Source organism: Giraffa tippelskirchi, chromosome 2, assembly GCF_054371585.1.
Source record: "Giraffa tippelskirchi isolate mGirTip1 chromosome 2, T2T-mGirTip1v1.2.pri, whole genome shotgun sequence".
Classification (NCBI taxonomy): Eukaryota; Metazoa; Chordata; class Mammalia; order Artiodactyla; family Giraffidae; genus Giraffa; species Giraffa tippelskirchi.
This window is the reverse complement of record NC_137276.1, coordinates 151,534,461-151,558,690: the sequence shown is the minus strand read 5'-3', so window position 1 is coordinate 151,558,690 and position 24,230 is coordinate 151,534,461. Positions and strand designations below refer to the sequence as shown.

Here is a 24,230-nt window from a genome sequence, read left to right as displayed (position 1 = left end):
ATTGTAGACAATGACTCTAGAGTTTAACCCTATTTGTATAAAAACAAAAACTAAAACTGTTGTATGGTTATATAAATATGTTCAAATAAATAGGAATGTGGAAATGGAAAGATATGTCTGAAATTGATCACAGGGGTTACTTCTGGTCTGCTTCAAGAGATGCTATGATTATGTGACAGTTTTAAGGGACAGTATAAAATAGTTCACAAATGTATAGAAGGAGTATTATCATACTGTAATAATTATATATACTTCAGGAAACTTTGTAATTTTATTTCTTGTTGTATACATCTGTTGTATATTTTGTCTGTTTTCAAACTACATTTTTGGCATTAACTACATTTAAGGTTATTGTTGTTGCTAATAATAATGCTGTGACTAATGCCTCTTGCTTCCTAACCCAGGGCACTTTAATTTCACTCTGTGTGTTTATTCATAAAAAGCCAAGTTTTGGTATTTCATGCAAAAGATTCCAAACTGGCTAATTTTTGTAACATAGACATGAGCTGCTGCTTATTTCTCAGTTCTTGCGTTATTCTTAGGCAGCCAGCAGTTCTGTACAGTGTACGCATGTGTCCTAGCTGTGTGGTCTGTTCAGCCTGTAATATTCCTTCCACAGGCAGATGAAGCCTATCTCATCGGCCCCGCTCCCTCTCAGCAGAGCTACCTTTCTATGGAAAAAATCATTCAAGTGGCCAAGATCTCTGCTGCACAGGTAATAGAGTCATGAAGAAATCTGCCTTGCAAGAGGAATGAGTTTTGTACAGTTTACACAAAGTTACTTATTATTTATAGAACTCGTTCTCTCTTTTTAAATGTTCCTAAGGTTTTTACATTTTATTATGGGGTTGTTATTGTAAACAAGACGTGTTCCTTCTCACTCATCAGCCACTCTACCTTCTTACTGAGTCCTGTGCACTTTAGATCTTTAGGGAAACAGATAGAGGGAGGTTTTAATTACATATATAAGAGGGAGATCCTCTGTCTTCCAAGACAGGTCCTAGGAACATCAGATTCTTTGGGAGAAATAGATGGTGCTCTGAATTATAAGGAAAAGTAGAATCAAAAAAGGAATCTTTTCCCCTCTTGATTTCCCAGTCTCATTCCAGGGCTGCTCCCTGGTTTTTCAATATCTCAGGCTCAAAACTTCCCTGTTCTTATATCTCTCATCCTTCAAAATAAAACAGGAGCCAACTTGTATTGAATCTTTCTTTGAACTGTCTCCAGAAGTTGTTCTTTTTAATCACACAGCCAGTCCTTACAGTCTCTTATCTGGATTTTCTGATTCTCATCTGCTTTCCCTGCTTCTAAATCTCCTGCCCATCTAGTGAGTTGTGCTAGACAGATTACTGCTAGCAGTTGCTTTTACTATAAGATAGATGTTTCTTAAACACTTGTTTCATCAATACCGCCTACTCTTTATTTTTTTCTTAATAACTTACCCCTTGTCTCATCCTATTCCCCAGTGAGTAAATCTCCAGTGGTTACAAGATAAAGTTCAAACTCTTCAGCTTAGCATTTGACAGTTTCCACTATTTGTCAAAACTTACCTCTCATCACCAGTTCTTTATTCTGGCTACAGTGAACTTTTCGTCATCTTTACACATCATGCTTATTTCTCTGAGCATTTGCTTATATTGTTCTATGTGCCTAAAGTACTCTTTCCCCCTTGACATCTGATTTATGCATTTATTCGCTCAGCAAGCATTATTTGGTCTCCTGTTTTGTGTCAGCTTCTAAGTATGAGTGCAGCAGTGACTAACGGAGTTTATACCCTGTGTCTAGAGCTACACTCTGGTAAGTGAGGCAGAAAATAATGAAACAAGTTCAGTTCAGTTCAGTCTTTAAGTCATGTCTGACTCTTTGCAACCTCATGGACTACAGCATGCCAGGCCTCCCTGTCCATCACCAACTCCCAGAGTTTACTCAAGCTCATGTCCATCGAGTCAGTGATGCCATCCAACCATCTCATCCTCTGTCGTCCCCTTCTCCTCCCACCTTCAATCTTTCCTTGCATCAGGGTCTTTTCTAGTGAGTCAGTTCTTTGCATCAGGTGGCCAAACTATTGGAGTTTCCGTTTCAGCATCAGTCATTTCAATGAATATTCAGGACTGATTTCTTTTAGGATGGACTGGTTGGATCTCCTTGCAGTCCAAGGGACTCTCAAGAGTCTTCTCCAACACCACAGTTCAAAAGCATCAATTCTTCAGTGCTCAGCTTTCTTTATAGTCCAACTCTTACATCCATACATGACTACTGGAAAAACCATAGCCTTGACTAGATGGACCTTTGTGGACGAAGTAATGTCTCTGCTTTTTAATATGCTGTCTAGGTTGGTCATAACTTTTCTTCCAAGGAGTAAGTGTCTTTTAATTTCATGGCTGCAGTCACCATCTGCAGTGATTTTGGAGCCCAAGAAAATAAAGTCTCTCACTGTTTCCGTTGTTCCCCCATCAATTTGCCATGAAGTGATGGGACCAGATGCTATGATCTTAGTTTTCTGAATGTTGAGTTTTAAGCCAACTTTTTCACTCTCCTCTTTCACTTTCATCAAGAGGCTCTTTAGTTCTTCTTCGCTTTCTGCCATAAGCATGGTGTCATCTGCATATCTGAGGTTATTGACATTTCTCCTGGCAGTCTTGATTCCAGCTTGTGCTTCCTCCAGCCCAGCGTTTGTCATGATGTACTCTGCATATAAATTAAATAAGCACAGTGACAATATACAGCCTTGACGTACTCCTTTTCCTATTTGGAACCAGTCTGTTGTTCCATGTCCAGTTCTAATTGTTGCTTCCTGACCTGCATACAGATTTCTCAAGAGGCAGGTCAGGTGGTCTGGTATTCCCATCTCTTTCAGAATTTTCCACAGTTTGTTGTGATCCACACAGTCAAAGGCTTTGGCATAGTTAATAAAGCAGAAGTAGATGTTTTTCTGGAATTCCTTCGCTTTTTTGATGATCCAGCATATGTTGGCAATTTGATCTCTGGTTCCTCTGCCTTTTCTAAATCCAGCTTGAACATCTGGAAATTCACAGTTCACATACTATTGAAGCCTGGCTTGGTGAATATTGAACATTACTTTGCTAGTGTGTAAGATGAGTGCATTGTGTGGTAGTTTGAGCACTCTTTGGCATTGCCTTTCTTTGGGATTGGAGTGAAAACTGAACTTTTCCAGTCCTGTGGCCACTGCTGAGTTTTCCAAATTTGCTGGCATATTGAGTGCAACACTTTCATAGCATCATCTTTTAGGATTTGAAATAGCTCAACTGGAATTCCATCACCTCCACTAGTTTTGTTTGTAGTGATGCTTCCTAAGGCCCACTTGACTTCACATTCCAGGATGTCTTGCTCTAGGTGAGCGATCACATTAGGTCGTGATTATCACACCATCGTGATTATCTGGGTCATGAAGATCTTTTTTATACAGTTCTTCTGTGTATTCTTGCCATCCCTTCTTAATATCTTCTGCTTCTGTGAGGTCCATACCATTTCCGTCCTTTATTGAGCCCATCTTTGCATGAAATATTCCCTTGGTATCTCATTTTCTTGAGGAGATCTCTAGTCTTTCCCATTCTATTGTTTTCCTCTATTTCTTTGCATTGATCCTTGAGGAAGGCTTTCTTATCTCTCCATGCTATTCTTTGGAACTTTGCGTTCAAATGGGTATATCTTTCCTTTTCTCCTTTGCTTTTCGCCTCTTTTCTTTTCACAGCTATTTGTAAGGCCTCCTCAGACAGCCATTTGTCCTTTTTGTGTTTCTTTTTCTTAGGGATGATCTTGCTCCCTGCCTCCTGTACAATGTCATGAACCTCCATCCATAGTTCTTCAGGCACTCTGTCTATCAGATCTAATCTCTTGAATCTATCTCTCACTTCCACACTATATAATTGTAAGGGGTTTGATTAAGGTCATACCTGAATGGTCTGTGGTCATATCTGAATGGTTTTCCCTACTTTCTTCTATTTAAGTCTGAATTTGGCATTAAGGCATTTATGATCTGACCCACAGTCAGCCAGAGTCAGCTTGTTTTTGCTGACTGTATAGAGCTTCTCCATCTTTGTCTGCAAAGAATATAATCAATCTGATTTCAATGTCGACCATCTGATGATGTCCATGTATAGAGTCTTCTCTTGTGTTGTTGGAAGTGGATGTTTGCTATGACTAGTGCGTTCTCTTGGCAAAACTCAATTAGCCTTTGCCCTGCTTCATTCTGTACTCCAAGGCCATTCTGTACTCTGACTTCCTACTTTTGCATTCCAGTCCCCTATCATGGAAAGGACATCTTTTTTGGGTGTTAGTTCTAGAAGGTCTTGTAAGTCTTCATAGAACTGTTCAACTTCAGCTTCTTCAACATTACTGGTTGGGGCATAGACTAGGATTACTGTGATATTGAATGGTTTGCCTTGGAAACAAACAGAGATCATTCTGTCATTTTTGAGATTGCACCCAAGTGCTGCATTTTGGACTCTTTTGTTGACTATGATGGGTACTCCATTTATTCTAAGGGATTCCTGCCCACAGTAGTAGATATAATGGTCATCTGAGTTAAATTCACCCTTTCCAGTGAATGAGACAAGTAAAGAACTAATATAACTAAGAATGTTATAAGTGGTAGGAAGAAAATAAAGCTGGATGAGGGGTTAAAGACTGGTTAGGAAATGCTTTTAAATATTTATTTAAAAGTATGATCAGCAGAGGCCTCTCTGAAGAGGTGCCAGTTGAACAGAGAGCTGCCTGAAGAGAAGGAACCAGCCATAAAAGTTCAGGCAAATGGGACTGCCAGGACACTGAGATGAGTATAAGATTGGTGTTCAAGGGACAAAAATATTCGGTGTGGATGGAGGGAAGGCAGTGAAGAGCTGTGTCATTCAGGATCCAGTTAGTAAAACAAATTCCACTAGATATTTCAACAGAGGGGAAATAAGTTAGGGATTAGTTCCACCAGTTGTCTAGAAGGACCAGAAGAAAAAAAAAGTATGTTGAAATTACCTAGTGATAAAAACTATCTCTTTGACCAGGGAAGAGGTTGGAGGAAGGACCTTCTGCAGCTCTTCCTCAGTTCTCTATGGAAGGGCCCTACCTAGGAGCATAAGGCTGGTTCCGGAAATTCCAGGAGAGACTCATCACAGAAACTGCTGGGCGCCAGCTATAGGCTATGGAAGAACAGAGCTTCCCTGGCTGCCAGTTTCCCTACAGTGACCCCTGCTGGTAGAACCTGATAGGGAACCAGCTGTCCAGAATGGTAATTGGCAGAGCCTGGTTACCAAACTCGGTGGAAGGTTGGGTTTGGAGCTGGAAAACCGACAAGACACAGGAGGAAAGTGGTAGATGATGAAGCTGAGAAGGGTAGAGGCAGTATCTTTTAGACTACTATAGGCCTTATACAGAGCATTAGTAAGGAGTTTGCATTTCATTCTAAATAGCTATTGGAGGATTTTAAGCAGAGGAGTGAGGTGATCTGATTTATATTTTAATAAGATCTTTGTGGCTGCTGGTGGGGAATCAGCCAGTGGAAGGGGGCAAAGGTGGGGTGAGAACAAAGGCAGCAGTCAGGATAATTAGGAGTCAATTGCTATAGGCTTGCTCTTCACTAGCACCTGAATTCCTGCCTCTGACAATTACTTTCATGACTCCTCTAGTCACATTGATGTCTGCCTTTTCCTTTAGCATTTGCTTTCCAGTTCCAGTCATCTTTAGATTTAATTAGCTATTTTCTTGTTTAACAATTTTAATCCACATCACGACTCCATGACTCCACTGTGCTCCACTTAAAACAAGAACCCACATATGAGACTTATTTTTTCTACCGCCTGACATTCCTGTTACCTAGCACAGGGAGTCATTGATTTGAATTAATGAATATATGCAGTTGTTTTGTATTTATGTGTTTCTGCATCAGTGTTCTCTTCTTTAGAATCAGAGTTTCTAGACTGAACAATGGAGATATTAATTTATAAACACAGATATTTAAAATTTGCTTGTTTCTGAAACTTTTTAAAAGACCCTTAGGAATCCAGATACTTTAATGTAATTGTCACTTCGTATCTATTGCATGTTTGAGCTTACATGATACAGTATTATTACCACCATTTTACAAATGTAAAATCTAATGCACAGGATACATGATACCCAAAATCATCCAGTCTCACTACTCAAAGTGTGGTCCATGGCATCATTTGGTTGAAATGTAGGCTCTTAGGCCTCACTCATAGCCAGCTGTAATTTACATTTTTATGCATAATTTGCATTTTCCCCCCAAGGTTCCCAGGTGCTTTGAAAGCAAAACTTGTCTCATCACTGAAAGAGAAAGAATTAAAAGTTTCCTGACGCTCAGCTCTTGTTTAATAGACCAGGCTGAGCCTTGCCTGGCATTTTGGGAAAGAGGAACATGTTGTTTAATCAAAAATTTCAAAAATAACTTCTTGTAAGCCAGTCAGCTTCCTTATTTTATCTTTGCTTTCTAATCAAAGAGGTGAAAATCCTTTTCCTTTTTAATGGCAGTTCACTGAGACCATTTTTCAGTGTAAGTAATGACTCTATAGCAAATGTATCATATGTTAATTCTGGGGAGTTTGTCAGCGCCACGTCTATCTGGATTAGTATTATGTTAGATGCTGAAAGAACACAAATAGTGTTACAGTAACATAATTTTCACACATTTTGCCTGGATATTTAAGATTTGAGGTGAATTGCAAGCATTACAGATAGTGGTTAAGAGTAAAAGCAAGAAATAAGTAATATGGGACTATTATTGGGGCATAGTGATTGGAATTAAGTCAGAAAACTTAGGCCAGAGAAAGCTGCCTGATCAAAAAGGAAGTTTGGTAAGTTACAATTTACAGGGCTTTTTGCTTGCTTGCGTGCATGCTGAGTCGCATCTAACTCTTTGTGACCCTATGGACTGTAGCTTGCCAGGCTCCTCTGTCCATGGGTTTCTCCAGTCAAGAATACTGGAGTGGGTTGCCATGTCCTTCTCCAGAGGATGTTCCCGACCCAGGGATCAAACCCGTGTCTCTTACATCTCCTGCATTGGCAGGCAGGTACTTTATCCCTAGTGCCACCTGTGAAGCCCACAGGGTTCTTCACCTAAAGGCAATTTGCCAGTTAGGGGAGCAAACCTTGCCCTCATTTTGACAAGAATCGTATTGATTGTTTTAATAAAGGACATTGAATAACATGTGCATAGTGATATTGAAAGAAGTTTGCAAAAGATGTAGAATTCTTTTTTTTTAATTTTTATACAATTTTTAAAGGATACATTTCACTTGCAGTTATTACAAAATATTGGCTATATTCCCCATGTTGTAGACTATATTCTTGTAGCTTATTTTATACATAATAGTTTATACCGCTGAGTCTCCTACCCCTATTTTGCCCCTCCGTTTTTCCCTCTACGCACTGGTAGTTCTATGTATCTGTGAGTCTGCTTTTTTTTTCTGGTCACGCAGCATAGCTTACTGCATCTTAGTTTCCTGGCCAGAGATTGAACCTGCGACCCTGGCAGTGAGAGTACTGAGTCCTAACCACTGGGCTGCCAGGGAATTGCCCGTTTCTTTTTTGTTATATTCACTAATTTGTTGTATTTTTTAGATTCCTTGTATAAGTGATATCATATTTGTCTTTCTCTGTCTGATTTATTTTACTTAACATAATGCCTTCCAAGTCCATTCATGTTGCTGCAAATGGCAAAATTTCATTCTTTTTTATGGCTGAGTAGTATTCCATTGTGTACATATACCAGATCTTCTTTATCCATTCATCTATTGATGGGCATTTAGGTTGCTTCCAGATCCTAGCAATTGTAAATAATGCTTCTATGAACATTGGGGTGCATGTATCTTTTCAAATTAGTGTTTTCATTTTTTTTTTCCAGATGTACACCCAGGAGTAGAATTGCTGGGTTATATGGTAGTTCTCTTTTCAGATTTTTGAGAAGCCTCCACAGTGGCTGCACCAATTTACATTCCCACCAACAGTGTAGAAGTGTCCCCTTTTGTCCGTATCCTTACCAGCATTTGTTATTTCTGTTCTTTTTGATGGTAGCCATTCTGACAGTTGTGAGGTGATAGCTCATTGTGGTTTTGATTTGCATTTCCCTGATAATTAGTGATGTCGAGCATCTTTTCATGTGCCTGTTGGCCATCTGCATTTCCTTTTTGGAAAAATGTCCACTGGGTTCTTCTGCCCATTTCTTAATCAGGTTGTTTGTTTTTTTGATGTTGAATTGTATGAGTTGTTTATATGTTGCATATTAATCCCTTATCAGTCATATCATTTGCAAACATTTTCTCCCATTCAGTAGATTGTCTTTTAGTTTTGGCAATGGTTTCCTTTGCTGACCAAAAGCTTTTAAGTTTAATTTGGTTCCTTTTGTTTATTTTTACTTTTATTTCCTTTTCTTTAGGAGACTGATCAAAAAAAATATATTGCTGCAATTTATGTCAAAGCGTGTTCTGCCTGTGTTTTCCTCTAGGAGTTTTATAGTATCTGGTCTTACATTTAGGTCTTTAATCCATTTTGAGTTTATCTTTGTATGTGATGTTAGAGAATGTTCTAATTTTATTCTTTTAAATGTGGCTATATATGTACCACTTATTGAAGAGATTGTCTTTTCTCTATTGTATATTTTTGCCTCCTTTGTTGTAGATTGAACTTAAGTATGTGGATTTTTTTTTTTCCTGGGCTTTCTATCTTGTTCCATTGGTGTATGTCTATTTTTATACCAGTACCATACTGCTTTGACTACTATAGCTTTGTAGTATAGTCTGAAGTCAGAGAGTGTGGTTTCTCCAGCTCTGTTCTTCTTTCTTAAAATTGTTTTGGCTATTTGAAGTCTTTTGTGTTTCCATGTAGAATTCTAAATGTGGCCATTTTGACATAGGCATTTTTATAGATACTAGAGTAAAATTTACTCAAGAGCTAAATTTCTGGTAATTTGTTCAGTGACATGGCTGTATTGAGAGAATCTAGAAGATATAATGGTAAGCATGCTCATTAGACTGGTCCTCTTGATTGTCAGTTGTCTCAGGTCTTCTCTGGCTGAGAAAGAGGTAGTAGTAGTAAGCTCTGGCTGAAGATTAGAATTGCTGAGGAGCCTTTTAAAGAAAATGTTGATGTAGTACCTTAGGCGGGACCTAAAATTACCTGGAAGAGAGCTTTCTGCTCCCTGATGGAATATTGGTGATTATTTGTTTCTTGAACTGAGTGTTTATAAAAACTATGTTTAAAAAAGCTGTATACTTACAATGTGCACTTTTTTGTAAGGGGCTTCCCTTGTGGCTCAGCTGGTAAAGAATCCGCCTGCAACATAGGAGACCTGGATTTGATCCCTGGGTTGGGAAGATCCCCTGGAGAAGGGACCAGCTACCTACTCCAGTATTCTGGCCTGGAGAATTCCATGGACTCTATAGTCCATGGGGTTGCAAAGAGTCAGACACGACTGAGGGACTTACTTACTTTTTTGTAAGTATATTATTATTTAGTGAAAAGCTTTTGCCAGGCCTCACCCATCCCCTTGGTTACCTGGATTAGCTCCTAAACACGAATGTTTTATGAAAGTGCTCCAGTTTCTTTTAATGTGCCACCAGGAATAAATAACTTTATTAGAGACATTTCAAAATCATACACACACAAAAAAAGAATTTGAGGAGTATGAATTGTCTGCTCCACCATGGAAAGCAGACACATCTCAATTTTGCTGAAGACAGAGCCAATAATAACAACAACAACTTTGCCTCTATGCATATGCTTGAACAAGCACAGAGCAGAATAGACACAAACTATAAATATGGAAGAAATTATTTTGGCAGAGATTTAAGGGTAGGAGATGATACCATCAATGTTCAAAGAATGTTCGAACTACTGCACAATTGCACTCATCTTACACACTAGTAAAGTAATGCTCAAAATTCTCCAAGCCAGGCTTCAGCAATACATGAACCGTGAACTTCCAGATGTTCAAGCTGGTTTTAGAAAAGGTAGAGGAACCAGAGATCAAATTGCGAGCATCTGCTGGATCATTGAAAAAGCAAGAGAGTTCCAGAAAAACATCTATTTCTGCTTTATTGACTATGCCAAAACCTTTGTGTGGATCACAACAAACTGTGGAAAATTCTTAAAGAGATGGGAATACCAGACCATCTGACCTGTCTCTTGAGGAACCTGTATGCAGGTCAGGAAGCAACAGTTAGAACTGGACATGGAACAACAGACTGGTTCCAAATAGGAAAAGGAGTACGTCAAGGCTGTATATTGTCACCCTGCTTATTTAACTTATATGCAGAGTACATCATGAGAAATGCTGGGCTGGAAGAAACACAAGCTGGAATCAAGATTGCTGGGAGAAATATCAATAACCTCAGATATGCAGATGACACCGCCCTTATGGCAGAAAGTGAAGAAGAACTAAAGAGCCTGTTGATGAAAGTGAAAGAGGAGAGTGAAAAAGTTGGCTTAAAGCTCAACATTCAGAAAACTAAGATCATGGCATCTGGTCCCATCACTTCATGGGAAATAGATGGGGAAACAGTGGAAACAGTGTCAGACTTTATTTTGGTGGGCTCCCAAATCACTGCAGATGGTGATTGCAGCCATGAAATTAAAAGATGCTTACTCCTTGGAAGGAAGGTTATGACCAACCTAGATAGCATATTTAAAAGCAGAGACATTACTTTGCCAACAAAAGTCCGTCTAGTCAAGGCTATGATTTTTCCAGTAGTCATGTGACAGTTGTATGGTGAAGAAAGCTGAGCACCGAAGAATTGATGCTTTTGAACTGTGGTGTTGGAGAAGACTCTTGAGAGTCCCTTGGACTGCAAGGAGATCCAACCAGTCCATCCTAAAGGAGATCAGTCCTGGGTGTTCATTGGAAGGACTGATGTTGAAGCTGAAACTCCAATACTTTAGCCATCTCATGCGAAGAGTTGACTCATTGGAAAAGACCCTGATGCTGGGAAAGATTGAGGGCAGGAGGAGAAGGGGACGACAGAGGATGAGATGGTTCGATGGCATCACCGACTCGATGGACATGGGTTTGGGTGGACTCCGGGAGTTGGTGATGGACAGGGAGGCCTGGCGTGCTGCGATCCATGGGGTCGCAAAGAGTCGGACACAACTGAGCGACTGAACTGAACTGAACTGATAATACCAGTTTTCTGTCTTTCGTGTTAAAGGTGTATTATTACCAAAGGATGAACAGTCTAAAAAGGCTTGCAGTCCTGTGTCACACCAGGGTGAATCGGCAGCTAAACACATGCCTGATGGCTAGGAAATTAGCCCACTGGTAGTAGTAGCATTGTTAGATTCCCTTTTTAATCCATTCAAATGCTCAAGGATACTGTGGTTTGTATATATTAGTGTTCACCCTAAGAGAAATTAGTTAAATTCCTTGAGGCCCTTCTCATAATGTGTTCGAACATTATTGTTTGCAAAGAGACAGCTGCTTTTCTTCTTAGTTACAAAGAGAGAGTATCTAGTTAATCAGGGTTCTGTTGAATTAAGTATCTGTTCCAAAAGAAGGGAGGCTAGCAACAAACACTTTGAAAATGAAATTAAGAAAGCAGTTGTATTTGCAATAACATCAATGAAAATCAAATACTTTAGTTCAAGACCTATTTACTGAAAACTATGAAACATTGCTGAGAAAAATTAAAGACCTATACATCCATGTTTATAATAGCATTAATCATAATGACCAAAAACTGGGGAAAATCCAGATTAATAAAAAACAGAATGTGTGGGCTTCCCTGGTAGCTCAGTGGTAAAGAATCCACCTGCCAATATAGGAGACACAGGTTCAATCCCTGGTCAGGAAGATCCCACATGCTGGGAAGCAGCTAAGCCTGTGTTCCAGAGCCTGGAAGCCGAAACTGCTGGGCACGTGGCCACGACTACTGAAGTCCATGGGAAACTCCTGTGACTAGAAAAACCCACATCTACTAGAGCCTGTGCTCCACAACAAGAGAAGCCACTGCAATAAGTCTGTGCACCACAGCTAGAGAGTAGCCCCTGCTCACCACAACTGGAGAAAAGCCCAGGCAGCAGCAAAGACCCAGTACAGCCAAAAGTTAAATAAATAAAAATAAATAAAATTGTTTTTAAAAATGTGATACAGCCATGTAGTCTGTAAACAAACGTGGTATATATATCCATGTTGTGGCATGCATCAGTACTCTTTCTTTCTTTCTTTTTTTTTTTGCTGGTGAACCACAGAAAATTATAGTAAGTTTAAGCCAGACATATAAAAATGGAACTATATGGTTCTATTATATGAGACTTCTAAAAGAGGTAAAATTGTATAGAAAGAAAGCAAGTCAGTAGTTGTCTGGTTCTGTGAGCAAGGATTCATCATTTATGCACATGGGCACATAGGAATTCTGGTAGAAGTGTCCTAAAGCTGGGGTATAGTCACAGTCCAGTTACAGCACAGTTGTATAAATGTTCTTGATTCATCAAATTGTGAATGGATGAATGTTTCATATTGTAAATTCTACCTTTAAAAAAGCTGTTAAAAAATCAGATAGGACTGGGATGTAGACCTGTTTTACTTTGCCTAACATAAATAATATTTGACATTTCATATAAAATGACTAAAATTGAACTTTGGCTTAAAAGGAACAAAACTCTTAGCTGACATCAAAATGTGATTATTTGTATTCGGTATCTAGCATTTTGCTATTTGCTATTACTAAGATGTGGGTTTTTCTAGTCACAGGAGTTTCCCAGACGTCTAAAGCTTACCCCTTTCATTTTGAAAGGTTCTTTGGACGTAACTGTTTTGAAATAGGGTTGGATACGCTTTTTTCTTTTCACATTCTCTTGGTTATAATTATACATACTTAATTATTATTTTAAAAGGACAGAAATGCCCTCAGGACTATTGAAGTTGGAGAGTTGCCTTACTCCTTGCTAAACCACATAAGCCTGTTCCACTTTTTGCTCTCTTCTCTTTCGTCCCTTTTCACTGTCAGCATGTTTCTCTTAGAAATCTTGCTGTCATTCAGTTATTGATTCTCCTTTTCTGTGGGATAGACAGCCAAGTAAATTTCTTAAAACTCTGAGTAAGTTGCAAGTGATTAGGTTGAAATCTAAGAGGGTCCTTTTTCACTGAAGTATATACAGACTTTAATACTATATGACTATATGACTTTTTGTTTGCTTCTTAGCTTTTTTTTCTGGAAAGGCAACATCAGCAGATAGTGACCTGAAGCTAAATCAGTTAGTGCTGTGTAAGGGTGCTCTTTGCAACTTTTGGGCATGTGGTTTCAGTTCTAGGCCAGCTTTGTAAAGAGACAGAGCAAACCACCCCCACCCACCTTACCACCCTGAAGTTCTTTACTCCTAACTGCAAATATTCCTTGACATTTCATATATACCTGAAAGAATTTAAAGCAGGATACTTGTATACTAATGTACATAGCAGCATTATTCACAGTAACCAAAAGGTGAAAGCTGTCCACATGTCTATCAACAGATGCATGGATGAACAAAATGTAGGCTCTAACTGCAGTGGACCATTATGCAACCATAAAAAGGAATGAAATTCTGATACTTGAAAATAGCATGCTAAATAAAATAAGCCAGAGACAAATGGACAAATATTGTTTGATTCCCTTTTATCAGGTACAGAGAAGATGGAAAGTAAAATAGAGGTGATCAGGGAATGGAAAGTTATTATTTAATAGGTATAGAATTTGGGGGTTGATGGATGATGGTGGTGGTTGTATGACATTGTGAGCATACTTAATGCCACTGAACTATACACTGCAAGTGGTTAAAATGGTAAATTTTATATGATATTACCACAATAAAAAGAAATATTGGTTTTTCTGGTTCAGGTAAGGCTTCAGAACTTTAGTATGAAGAAAATTCAATTGTAAATCAAATATGCTTCAATAAAAAAATATTAAAAAAATAAAGTTCAGGTGTCTCTTTGGTAAGATATTCTAATAGAGACCATATGTACCTATCAGCAGCATAGGGAGAGGCCTCCCCAGAGGAAGGTGCCATCACCTGTATCACAGTCTGCCAGTGGAGCACTAGAAAGCTTATCTATTCATGTCTCCCTTCTAGGCTATCCATCCAGGATATGGCTTTCTCTCAGAAAACATGGAATTTGCTGAACTGTGTAAGCAGGAAGGAATTATTTTTGTAGGTCCTCCTTCATCAGCAATTAGAGACATGGGTATAAAGAGGTATGAGTTTATATCTTTTAAATACAGCCTTAAGAAGGTTAATTGAAATGATTTATTTTACCTGCAATAGACCTAGTTAATAGGTTAAAATATCTTTATGTCATCATAGGCATAACTTATTTATATGCCACTACAATGCATTACAGAAAATATTCAAATATCAAGTATAATAATTCACATTGGTAATCAATCTGTTGATTAGTTTTTTGGGATTAAAAACAGGATGGAATGAAGTACCATATGAAAACTGGATTGAGAAAATTAGTAGATATTTTAACAATTGTATTAATATTAGTTGTCTCAGACTATAGTCCTTTCTTTCCTGTGGAGTGTTTTCTTTTTAATGTTCCATTGTATTTTATAGACTCGGCAGTATTTGTATTTTTCTTGTATGAAATAATTCATAGCTTTGGGGCATATTGATTTTTTTTATTCTAAAGCACATCCAAATCCATCATGGCTGCTGCTGGCGTGCCTGTTGTGGAGGGTTATCACGGGGAGGACCAGTCAGACCAATGCCTGAAAGAGCACGCTAGGACAATTGGTTACCCCGTCATGATTAAAGCTGTCCGTGGTGGAGGAGGAAAAGTAAGATTGTGCGTGCTTATATTTTCCGTTTGGACTAGTCTAATTGGTTTTACTTATGCTGTAGTCATAACTGTCTTTCCATCTTAGGGCATGAGGATCATTAGATCTGAAAAAGAATTTCAAGAGCAGTTAGAATCAGCACGGAGAGAAGCTAAGAAGTCTTTCAATGATGATGCCATGCTGGTTGAGAAGTTTGTGGAAATGCCAAGGTAGGTTCAGCTCTTTTTTTCTGACTCAAATTTTAAAATTAAGTTAGAAATGCAAGCACATTGTGTAAAATATAAAGTTCTAAGAGTACATGAGTACATTAAGTTCCTCAGTCCCACTCCGCATTAAGGTATGCATTCCTCTAGGCATTTTCTACATGAATAGAAACATTTATACATAGACACACAGAATACAAGATACATACAGAACAGTAAATAGAACCTTAATAATGTACGCTAATATTATATGGTAGACATCTTTCTCTGTCAGTAAATATAGATATACCTCATTCTTTTTATTGGGTGTTTATTGGTTCCATGATAAAGATGTATCATTAATTCATTCATTGCATTTCTTGTTGATGGAATTTAGTCTTTTCAAAGTAAAATTCTTGTGAGAAGTTAAGCTTTATATTACAGAACTCTGTAAGCATCATCTGAGATGTTCAGAAAATGGAAATAGTTACCCAACTTGAATTGTAATTATAAGTGATATGTTAACAAATAATACTAATAGCTCACCCTTATATTGCACTTAACCATGTGCCAGGTTTTAAGTATTTTATATGTACTAAGTAGTAATCTTAGTATATTACTAAGACTCTTTGCAACCCTGTGGACTGTAGCCCGCCAGGTTCCTCTGTTCATGGGATTCTCCAGGCAAGAATACTGGAGTGGGTTGCCATTCCTTTCTCCAGAAGATCTTCCCAACCCAGGGTTCGAACCCGGGTCTCATGCATTGCAGGCGGATCCTTTACCACTGAGCACCAGGGAAACAAGTAGTAATCTTGCTGTCCTTCCATTTCTGATCTAATTCCTGCAACAATCCCATCATTAGGTTGGCCCTGTTCCCTTTTTTTCAGGTGAATATACTGAGCAACAGAGTGGTCATCTGACTTGCCTGCGGTCTCCCAGTTAGGAATTGGTGAAGCTGAGATTTGAACCCAGGCAATTTGACTCTGGAATTCACACTCCAAGTGACCACACTAAACTGCTTCTCTGGGTACCACTATAGCAAATACCATGTGCATTTCTAATTTATTTTATTAGAAATTTTATTTTCATGTGTATTGCTTAAAATAAGATACTGATTATAAAAGCTTCTTGTTTCATAGATTTTGTGTTAAATATACAGACACACACATATACAAACCTGTAAATCAAAAGAGACTTTATCAAGAATAATTCATTTTGCAACAATAACTAGAGAGAGGTTTACCTTGAAGGTGATGAGCTCAAGCTTCAGTCCCTTCTCTTGTGTGGACATCTTTGAAGATTCTGTACCTATTTTTTGTATCTTTCTTTAAGTGGGCTCCCAAATTGTTTTTGTTTCAAGCCTTACAAAACTTAGAATTGTCCCTGAACATGGCACAGTAAATTAAATTCATTTAGAACGTGACAGTTTAAAAAAAGTCAGTCTCAAAATATTTTCTTCATGATAGGCATCAGGAAAAGTGATATGAATACATTACAGACTTGAAAAATACAAGAGATGGAAAACAAAATCATTATAAGTATTAGCATTTCTACATATTTGTCTTCTGTATTTTCTGGTAATAACATTTCGATATCATGATAATCACACTATTTTGTATTCTGCTAAATAATTATCTGTTGAATTAATGGAGGGCCAGAAGAATGGGTGCTAATAACTGAGAAAAGTAGAAATCAAAATGTATTATATATCTGATTAGAACTATTGAGCTTATCTGAAAGGTTGGGATAGGTAACAATCTTCAAAGTATACTGTTTTATCTAAAAAAAGAAAAATCAGACTCCTTCCTCACTTTGTATTCAATATACATTCTAGATGGATTAAAAGTGTAAATAGGAAAATAAAAACTTTAGAACTCTTAGAAACTATCAAGGCATTCCTACTAGAAACCAGCTGCACCTGTGTATCTAGCCAGACCCCGGCAATGACTGAATTGGAGTGATTCGGATTTGATGCACTTCCTGGTTCTCAGACACAGTGCTCCAGAATCTCTACATTAGATAAAACAACACAGAAAAGGATCATCAGAAAAAGGGAAATAACGAGAGTGATTTGACAACTGTAGGAATCCTAACAGAACACAGATCCTCAGTGGGCGTCCTTTGTAAAGAGCCAAGGGAAAATGTTTCCCGATTTCTGAGAAGTCCGAAAAGAGCTGTTCTGTGCTCTTGGTGTGGCCTCAAGTGTTCCTTTCAGAACCTGGAGTTCCTGCTCTAGTGTCTCCTTTCCTGGAACAGCTAAAGGATAAGGGGGAGTCAGTGGATGTGGTAAAGTCAGAAATTTGGATCTCTATAATGAAAGGAAGAATGCTAGAGGAAAAATAGAATACCTTGGGCTTTTGATTCTTAATTGATCTCACAGATAAGTTTGTTCAAAATAATGATCGCAAGAATGAGTTTGGTGTTGGTAGCTTATGAGTAAATAAAAACAGGAAAGATCAAGGAGGCAAATCCAAAAGGAAGAAATCAGCTCCTATTATCTTGTCAAGAGAATATGTTGGACAAATTGGGACATTTTTAAATAGAACATTCAGTAGAAGTGATATGTCAAGAAAAAAACTATCTTCCAAGTGGTTTAATGAAGTGTTTCCTAAGGTGAACGACAAGGAACAGAAATGAGCCATTGTGCTGAAATAGCACATCCTAAGACTTCCTGGATTTTTAAAAAATTTCTTGTATGTTTGATACTTTTTATTCTAAAAACTTAACCAAGGGCTTCCCCGATGGCTCAGTGGTAAAGAATTCAATTGCCAGTACAGGAGACGCAGGTTTGATCCTTGAGTCAGGAAGATGCCCTGGAGTAGGAAATGCCCACCCACTCCAGTATTTTTGCCTGGGAAATCTCATGGACAGAAGAGCCTGGCAGGCTGGAAGAGAGTGAGACACAATTTAGCAACTAAATAACGGAAATTCAACTGAAAAAAACATCTCTGTATTATAGTGGTGAATGTGTGAGACGAACTACAGTGTGAACATATCAAAATGAATCTCCTGGGAAGAATGCTTTCATGTTCACCAAATGGTCTGGGTTACCCTTCTTTTTTTAAGTGTTATGTTCATTTACTCTTAATATGATTTCTGATAATTATACTATGTTACACTCAACATTAAAGTGCCTTTTTTGTTTTTTGATGTAATGTTAGTATGTTCTTAAAAAACTAATGATCCATGTAAATTTATTCCCTAACCTTTCTATGGAGAAGCCCTTGTAGTTTTCAGTCTGCCTTAGTTTAAAATCTGACTGTAAGAGTTGCTTTTTAAAGATCCTCCAATCATTAAAAAAAATGTTGTCCCTGACTTTTTGAGGATACATGACATGTGGCTATAATTTGTAATTTTGATATAGTCAGATTTATCAGTCTTTTCCTTCTCAGTTTGTATTTGCTACTTGCTCCTACTGTGAGGTCATGGTCTCCAGTGTTTTCTGAGTTTTCTTATTTCTCACTCATTCCATGTATATAATTTTTTTTTCTTGAATGTTCAACCTACAAATGGAACAAATGGACACTTTTCATTGGGTTTTTAAATAGGCATGTAGAAGTGCAGGTGTTTGGTGACCACCATGGCAATGCTGTGTACTTGTTTGAAAGAGACTGTAGTGTACAGAGGAGACATCAGAAGATCATTGAAGAGGCCCCAGGGGTAAGGATCTTGTAAAGAAATTTGTCAGCTTTTCTATATTGTGAACCCCAGGCTTTCATGTCAGAAACCTGTGAAGCTAGTGTCTCCCCCAAAGTGCTGCTGAACAGTTACTCTCAGAGAAGGCAATGGCACCCCACTCCAGTACTCTTGCCTGGAAAATCCCATGGACGGAGGAGCCTGGTAGGCTGCAGTCCATGGGGTCGCTAAGAGTCGGACACAACTGAGCGACTTCACTTTCACTTTTCCCTTTCATGCACTGGAAAAGGAAATGGCAACCCACTCCAGTATTCTTGCCTGGAGAATCCCAGGGACGGCGGAGCCTGATGGGCTGCCATCTATGGGGTTGCACAGGGTTGGACACGACTGAAGTGACTCTCCAGTAATAGTAACCTGATTTCACTGTGGTGCTGGGGATGAGGAGCAGGTTAGTGTTCAGAGGGCACACCAGGATTTGGATCCTTCTGGATAGTGTCTAGAATAGGCTGCTCTGATCCACTTTGTACCTGACTTACAGTGAACAGCTACTGTTTCCATGCAGATTTTAAACTGTAATTAACTAGCATGTTTGAGGAATGGAAGGGTCTTGTTAATTGAATGTATTCTTTATGAAGAAGACTTCTTAACTGCTACTTCAGATGTTCCTAAAATACACTAATTGTATTCCCAACTTAAAGGTTACATTGTATAGGAGAGCTATTTGCTCTTATTTGGCAACTTTGCCCCTTTAGAATTGTTTACGTCTCTTTGAGACTACCTCTTGATTGGCTCAGCTTGTTTTCTGGGTCATGGCCTACTCCTAGAATTACCTATTTTGGGATTCACATTTCTTTGCAACTTGCTACTGCTATAGGCCTCTTTCGTGTCCTAAGTTATATGTGAGTTTTTTTAAATATGTATTTCTAAAAGATCAGGGATCTAAAGTTTGTAGTTAATCAGTTTGTTATTCTCATACTATATTCAAACTTTAATTTCTGTTGCAGAATATATTGTACTGTTTCAAGTTGTTGTTCAGTCACTAAGTCATGTCTGACTCTTTGAGACCCTATGAACTGCTGCACACCAGTCTTCCCTGTCCTTTACTATCTTCCAGAGTTTGCTCAGAATCATGTCCTTTGAGTCGGTGATGCCATCTAGCCACCTCATCCTCTGTAATCTTCTCCTCTGGCCTTCAATCTTTCCCATCATCAGGGTCTTTTCCAGGGAGTCTGCTCTTTGCATCAGGTGGCTGAAGTATTGGAGTTTCACCTTCAGCATCAGTCCTTCCAATGAATATTCAGGGCTGGTTTCCTTTAGGAGTGACTCTTCTTTTTGCAGTCCAAGGGACTCTTAAGAGTCTTCTCCAGCACCACAATTTAAAAGCATCAGTTCTTTGGCACTTAGCCTTCTTTATGGTCCAAATTTCACATCCTTACATGACTACTAGAAAAACCATAGTTTTGGCTATATGGACCTTTGTCAGCAAAGTAACATCTCTGCTTTTTAATATGCTAAGTTTGTCCTTTCCTTCCAAGGAGCAAGCATCTGTTAATTTCATGGCTGCAGTCACCGTCCGCAGTGATTTTAGAGCTCCCCAAAATAAGATCTGTCACGGCTTCCACTTTTTCCCCTTTTATTTGCCATGAAGTGATGGGACTTGATGCCATGATCTTAGTTTTTTGAATGCTGAGTTTTAAGTCAGCTTTTTCACTGTCCTCTTTCACCCTCATCAAAAGGCTCTTTAGTTCCTCTTCATTTTCTGCTGTTTGAGTGGTATCATCTGCTTATCTGAGGTTGATATTTCTCCTGGTAATCTTGATTCCAGCTTGTGATTCATCCAGCCTGACATTTCACATGATGTAGTCTGCATGTAAATTAAGTAAGCAGGGTTACAATAAACAGCCTTAACGTACTCCTTTCCCAATTTGGAACCAGTCTGTTGTTCCATGTCTGGTTATGACTGTTGCTTCTTGACCTTCATACAGATTTCTCAGGAAGCAGGTAAGGTGGTCTGGTATTCCCGTCTGTTGAAGAATTTTCTACAGTTTGTTGTGATCCATACAGTCAAAGGCTTTAGTGTAATCAATGAAGCAGAAGTAGATGTTTTTCTGGAATTCTCTTGCTTTTTCTATGACCCAATGAATGTTGGCAATTTGATCTCTGGTTCCTCTACCTTTTCTAAATCCAACTTGTACATCTGGAAGTTCTCAGTTCACGTACTGCTGAAGCCTAGCTGAAGGATTTTGAGCATAACCTTATTAGCATGTGAAATGAGCACAACTGTCTGAAGTAAATGTCAACAATTTCGATAAATCCTTATTTTCAAGCAATGATTGCTTAAATCTGTTGAGCACCACTGAACAATGTTAAAAAGTTTTGCCTACTTTTGATATACATTTCTCTTTATGAACCTAATTTTTTTTGGCTGTGCCATGCAGGATCTCAGTTCCCCAACCAGGGATTGAACCCATACCTCCTGAAGTGGAAGTGCAGAGTCTTAACCACTGACTGCCAGGGAAGTCCTTCAACATTTTTTATTAACTTGCAATCTTAAGGTTTACCTTTATTCCAAAGTAATTTTGGGGCATATGACCCATATTGCTTTATTCATCTTGAAACAAAAAGAGATTGTTCAAAGTTTTGGTATTGATACAAGTAATTTTAAGTGAACACATAGTGATGAAGGTTATTTTGGGGAATTCCCTGGTAGTCTAGTAGTTAGGACTTTGCACTTTCACTTCCATGGGCCCAGGTTCTATCTCTGGTCGGAGAACTAAGATCACACAAGCCAAAAAGTGCAGCCAAGAAGAAAGAAAAGATGGTTATTTTGTAGGTACTAAGTAATATCTGCAATACATAGAAATTACTAACAGAATCATTATATTTTGGTGTACAGACAGTTGAACTGTGGTATAAGACAGTATTTCATGATGGAATAGATATTTATACTTATTATCTCTTTAATGTAGTATTTGAGACATAGAAATGTAACATTGAATCTTAATGGAAACCTCTAGTAGAACAAAGTACTAGTGGAAATTTATTTCAAATATTTTTTCATAGCCTGGTATTAAACCTGAAGTAAGAAAAAAGCTCGGAGAAGCTGCAGTCAGAGCTGCTAAAGCTGTAAATTATGTTGGTGCAGGTATGTTAAGATTTGCTTCTAATAGAGGGAGAGGAAAAATTATTTGTGTTTTGAAAGGCAAATGAAATATATAGCTTTTAAATCATTGACTTTCAAACTTTTGACTATATCCACATTAAGAAATACATTTTACAGCGAGATCCAGTATGTGAACGTAAGTGTTGGTTTATATACATGTATATTTGGGGGAAAAATAATTTAAACAGTACTTAGCCTAATTATATGTAATGCTCTTTGATGTTTTCTACCCTATTTTAAAATAAAATCATTAAAATGATATTTTTGCATTTTTTAAAATTAGTAAACTTTAATTTTTTAGAGCAGTTTTAGGTTCATAGAAAAATTGAGCAGCAAGTTCAGAGAGTTCCCATGGCCCCTGTCCCCCTAAACACACAGCCTCCTCCTCTAGCAATATCCTGTACCAGAACAGTATTTTTGTTACAACTGATGAACCTGCGTATACACATCTTTATCACCCAGGGCCCATAGTTTACAGTTTGGGTTTACTCTTGATGTACATTCTGTGAGTTTGGAGAAATAGATAATGACATGCATCCAACATTTATCCTCCATTGTAGCATCTTACAGAATAGTTTCAGTGCCCGAAATATACTCTTCAGTCCTCCCTGTCTCCAATCCCTGACAATCACTGATTGTTTTATTGCCTCCATAGTTTTGTCTTTTCCGGAATGAATCATAGAGTACATAGCCTTTTCATATTGTTCATATTGGCTTCTTTCACTTAGTAATATGTATTTAAGTTTCCTCCATATGTTTTCATGGCTTGGTAGCTCATTTCTGAATTATAAATAAAGCTACTATAAACAGCTATGTACAGGGTTTTGTGTGGACATAGTTTCAGTTCATATAGGTAAATACTAAGAAGTATGATTGCTAGATCACATGGTAAGAGTATGTTTGATTTTGTAAGAAACTACCAAACTGTTCAAAAGTGACTGTACCATGTTGCATTTACACCAGTAATGTGTGAGAGTTTCTGTTGCTCTACATCCTTACCAGCATTTGGTGTTGTCAATGTTCCAGGTTATGGCCATTCTAATAGGTGTTATCTCAGTGTTTTAATTTGCATTTCCCTGATAACATATGTGACAAGTTGGGAAGAACTGACATTTTGATAATGTTGAGTCTTCCTATCCATGAACATTTCTCCATTTATTTAGTCCTTCTCAATAAATTTTTTAAATGTTTAAAATAATAAAGGAAATTTTCTATTAAAACAAAAAGAAGACATTAACATAATGTTTAGTTACTGAGTAGTCTCCCAGTGGGTCACGAGAAGAAGGACTTTTTTAAAGACACTTCCAAAGCCCACAGTCAAGAAAAAAAAGTTGTTGTGATTTTCTCCACGAAGTTAGAGTGAGATGGGATGTCAGAGTGTGAGGTTTCTAGGGATTTGGTGCACAGAAGCAGTAACACATGGTCCAGTCATGTTCTCACTGCTATGACAGCTGAGACTGATTCATAACTTGGGCTTGCCATTTGCTCAAAACCCCAAATATACTTTTCAATTGTTAAATTTCATGTGGCTCCCTATTTTTGAGAATCATTTGCTGCTGCAAAATGTGAGATGTTTTCTTCATGAAAAGCAAAATGTTTACCATTGAATGAAGGTAGTCATAAAACTTGATATGATCTTTTGTGAAAGATTTTGATTCCTACTGACTAAATGCTGTTGAAATGTGACCACTGTATTTTATATTTTAGGAACCGTGGAGTTTATCATGGACTCAAAGCACAATTTCTACTTTATGGAGATGAATACAAGGCTGCAAGTGGAACATCCTGTCACCGAGATGATCACAGGAACTGACTTGGTGGAATGGCAACTTAGGGTGGGAGTATTTTTTCTGTTAAAGATCAATGTTGAGAATATGTTCCCTTCTGGCCTCTTAAAAGAAGGTGTCACTTTGGATAAGGGTTCAATTCTTCGTGGTTGTCATGAGTATAGGAAAATGGGAGGTTAATGGTGACATTACATTTGATGTACTTTATGGACTCAGATTTCTAATCTGTCACTTACCATCTTTCCCCCTTAGACCTGGGCAGCCAACAGGTGAGCTGCTGTCACTGAGGCTTGCTTGTGACCACATTGTCTCAACGCAAAGCCTTGTCTTCTACCTGAGGCCACATCATTCAGGACCAGGCCGTCATTAGATTTTAGAGGCAGGACACATGCTTGCCAAGGTGAAATAAGCTAAGGAAGAGTTGAGACTAAAGAGCTAAAGAAACAGTTCAGATTTACAGAGTGGTCTCTGTGCAAGTTCTGACACACTGTTGATGGCCCATAAAGGGGTGAGTGTGGCCATTTAGAGTAAATGTCTAAAAAATGTCAAAGCACTTTGACATTGCTATGACACATCTACTGTATTCTACTGAACTATTACGTCTACAGCTTCTCCTCACCGGCCTAAATCAGAGTTTTATTACAAAGCTTATTGCTTCAAACATTAATGATAATAACTTAGA

At 38.1% G+C, this 24,230-nt stretch overlaps 1 protein-coding gene across 5 annotated transcripts in view; it reads left to right on the top strand.

The window, feature by feature from the left end:
• Nucleotides 1-24,230, top strand: part of MCCC1 (methylcrotonyl-CoA carboxylase subunit 1) — a 58,794-nt gene that overhangs the window by 9,321 nt on the left and 25,243 nt on the right. For 2 of the 5 annotated variants that reach the window (XM_081571153.1, XM_081571151.1), the window contains 7 exons: nucleotides 620-715; nucleotides 14,071-14,192; nucleotides 14,633-14,780; nucleotides 14,868-14,989; nucleotides 18,511-18,622; nucleotides 21,662-21,743; nucleotides 23,469-23,596. In XM_081571153.1, coding sequence (XP_081427279.1) covers nucleotides 620-715; nucleotides 14,071-14,192; nucleotides 14,633-14,780; nucleotides 14,868-14,989; nucleotides 18,511-18,622; nucleotides 21,662-21,743; nucleotides 23,469-23,596 — 810 coding nt within the window. The remainder of the gene's footprint in view (nucleotides 1-619; nucleotides 716-14,070; nucleotides 14,193-14,632; nucleotides 14,781-14,867; nucleotides 14,990-18,510; nucleotides 18,623-21,661; nucleotides 21,744-23,468; nucleotides 23,597-24,230) is intronic. The other 3 variants (XM_081571152.1, XM_081571154.1, XM_081571155.1) reach the window with 3 other exon arrangements.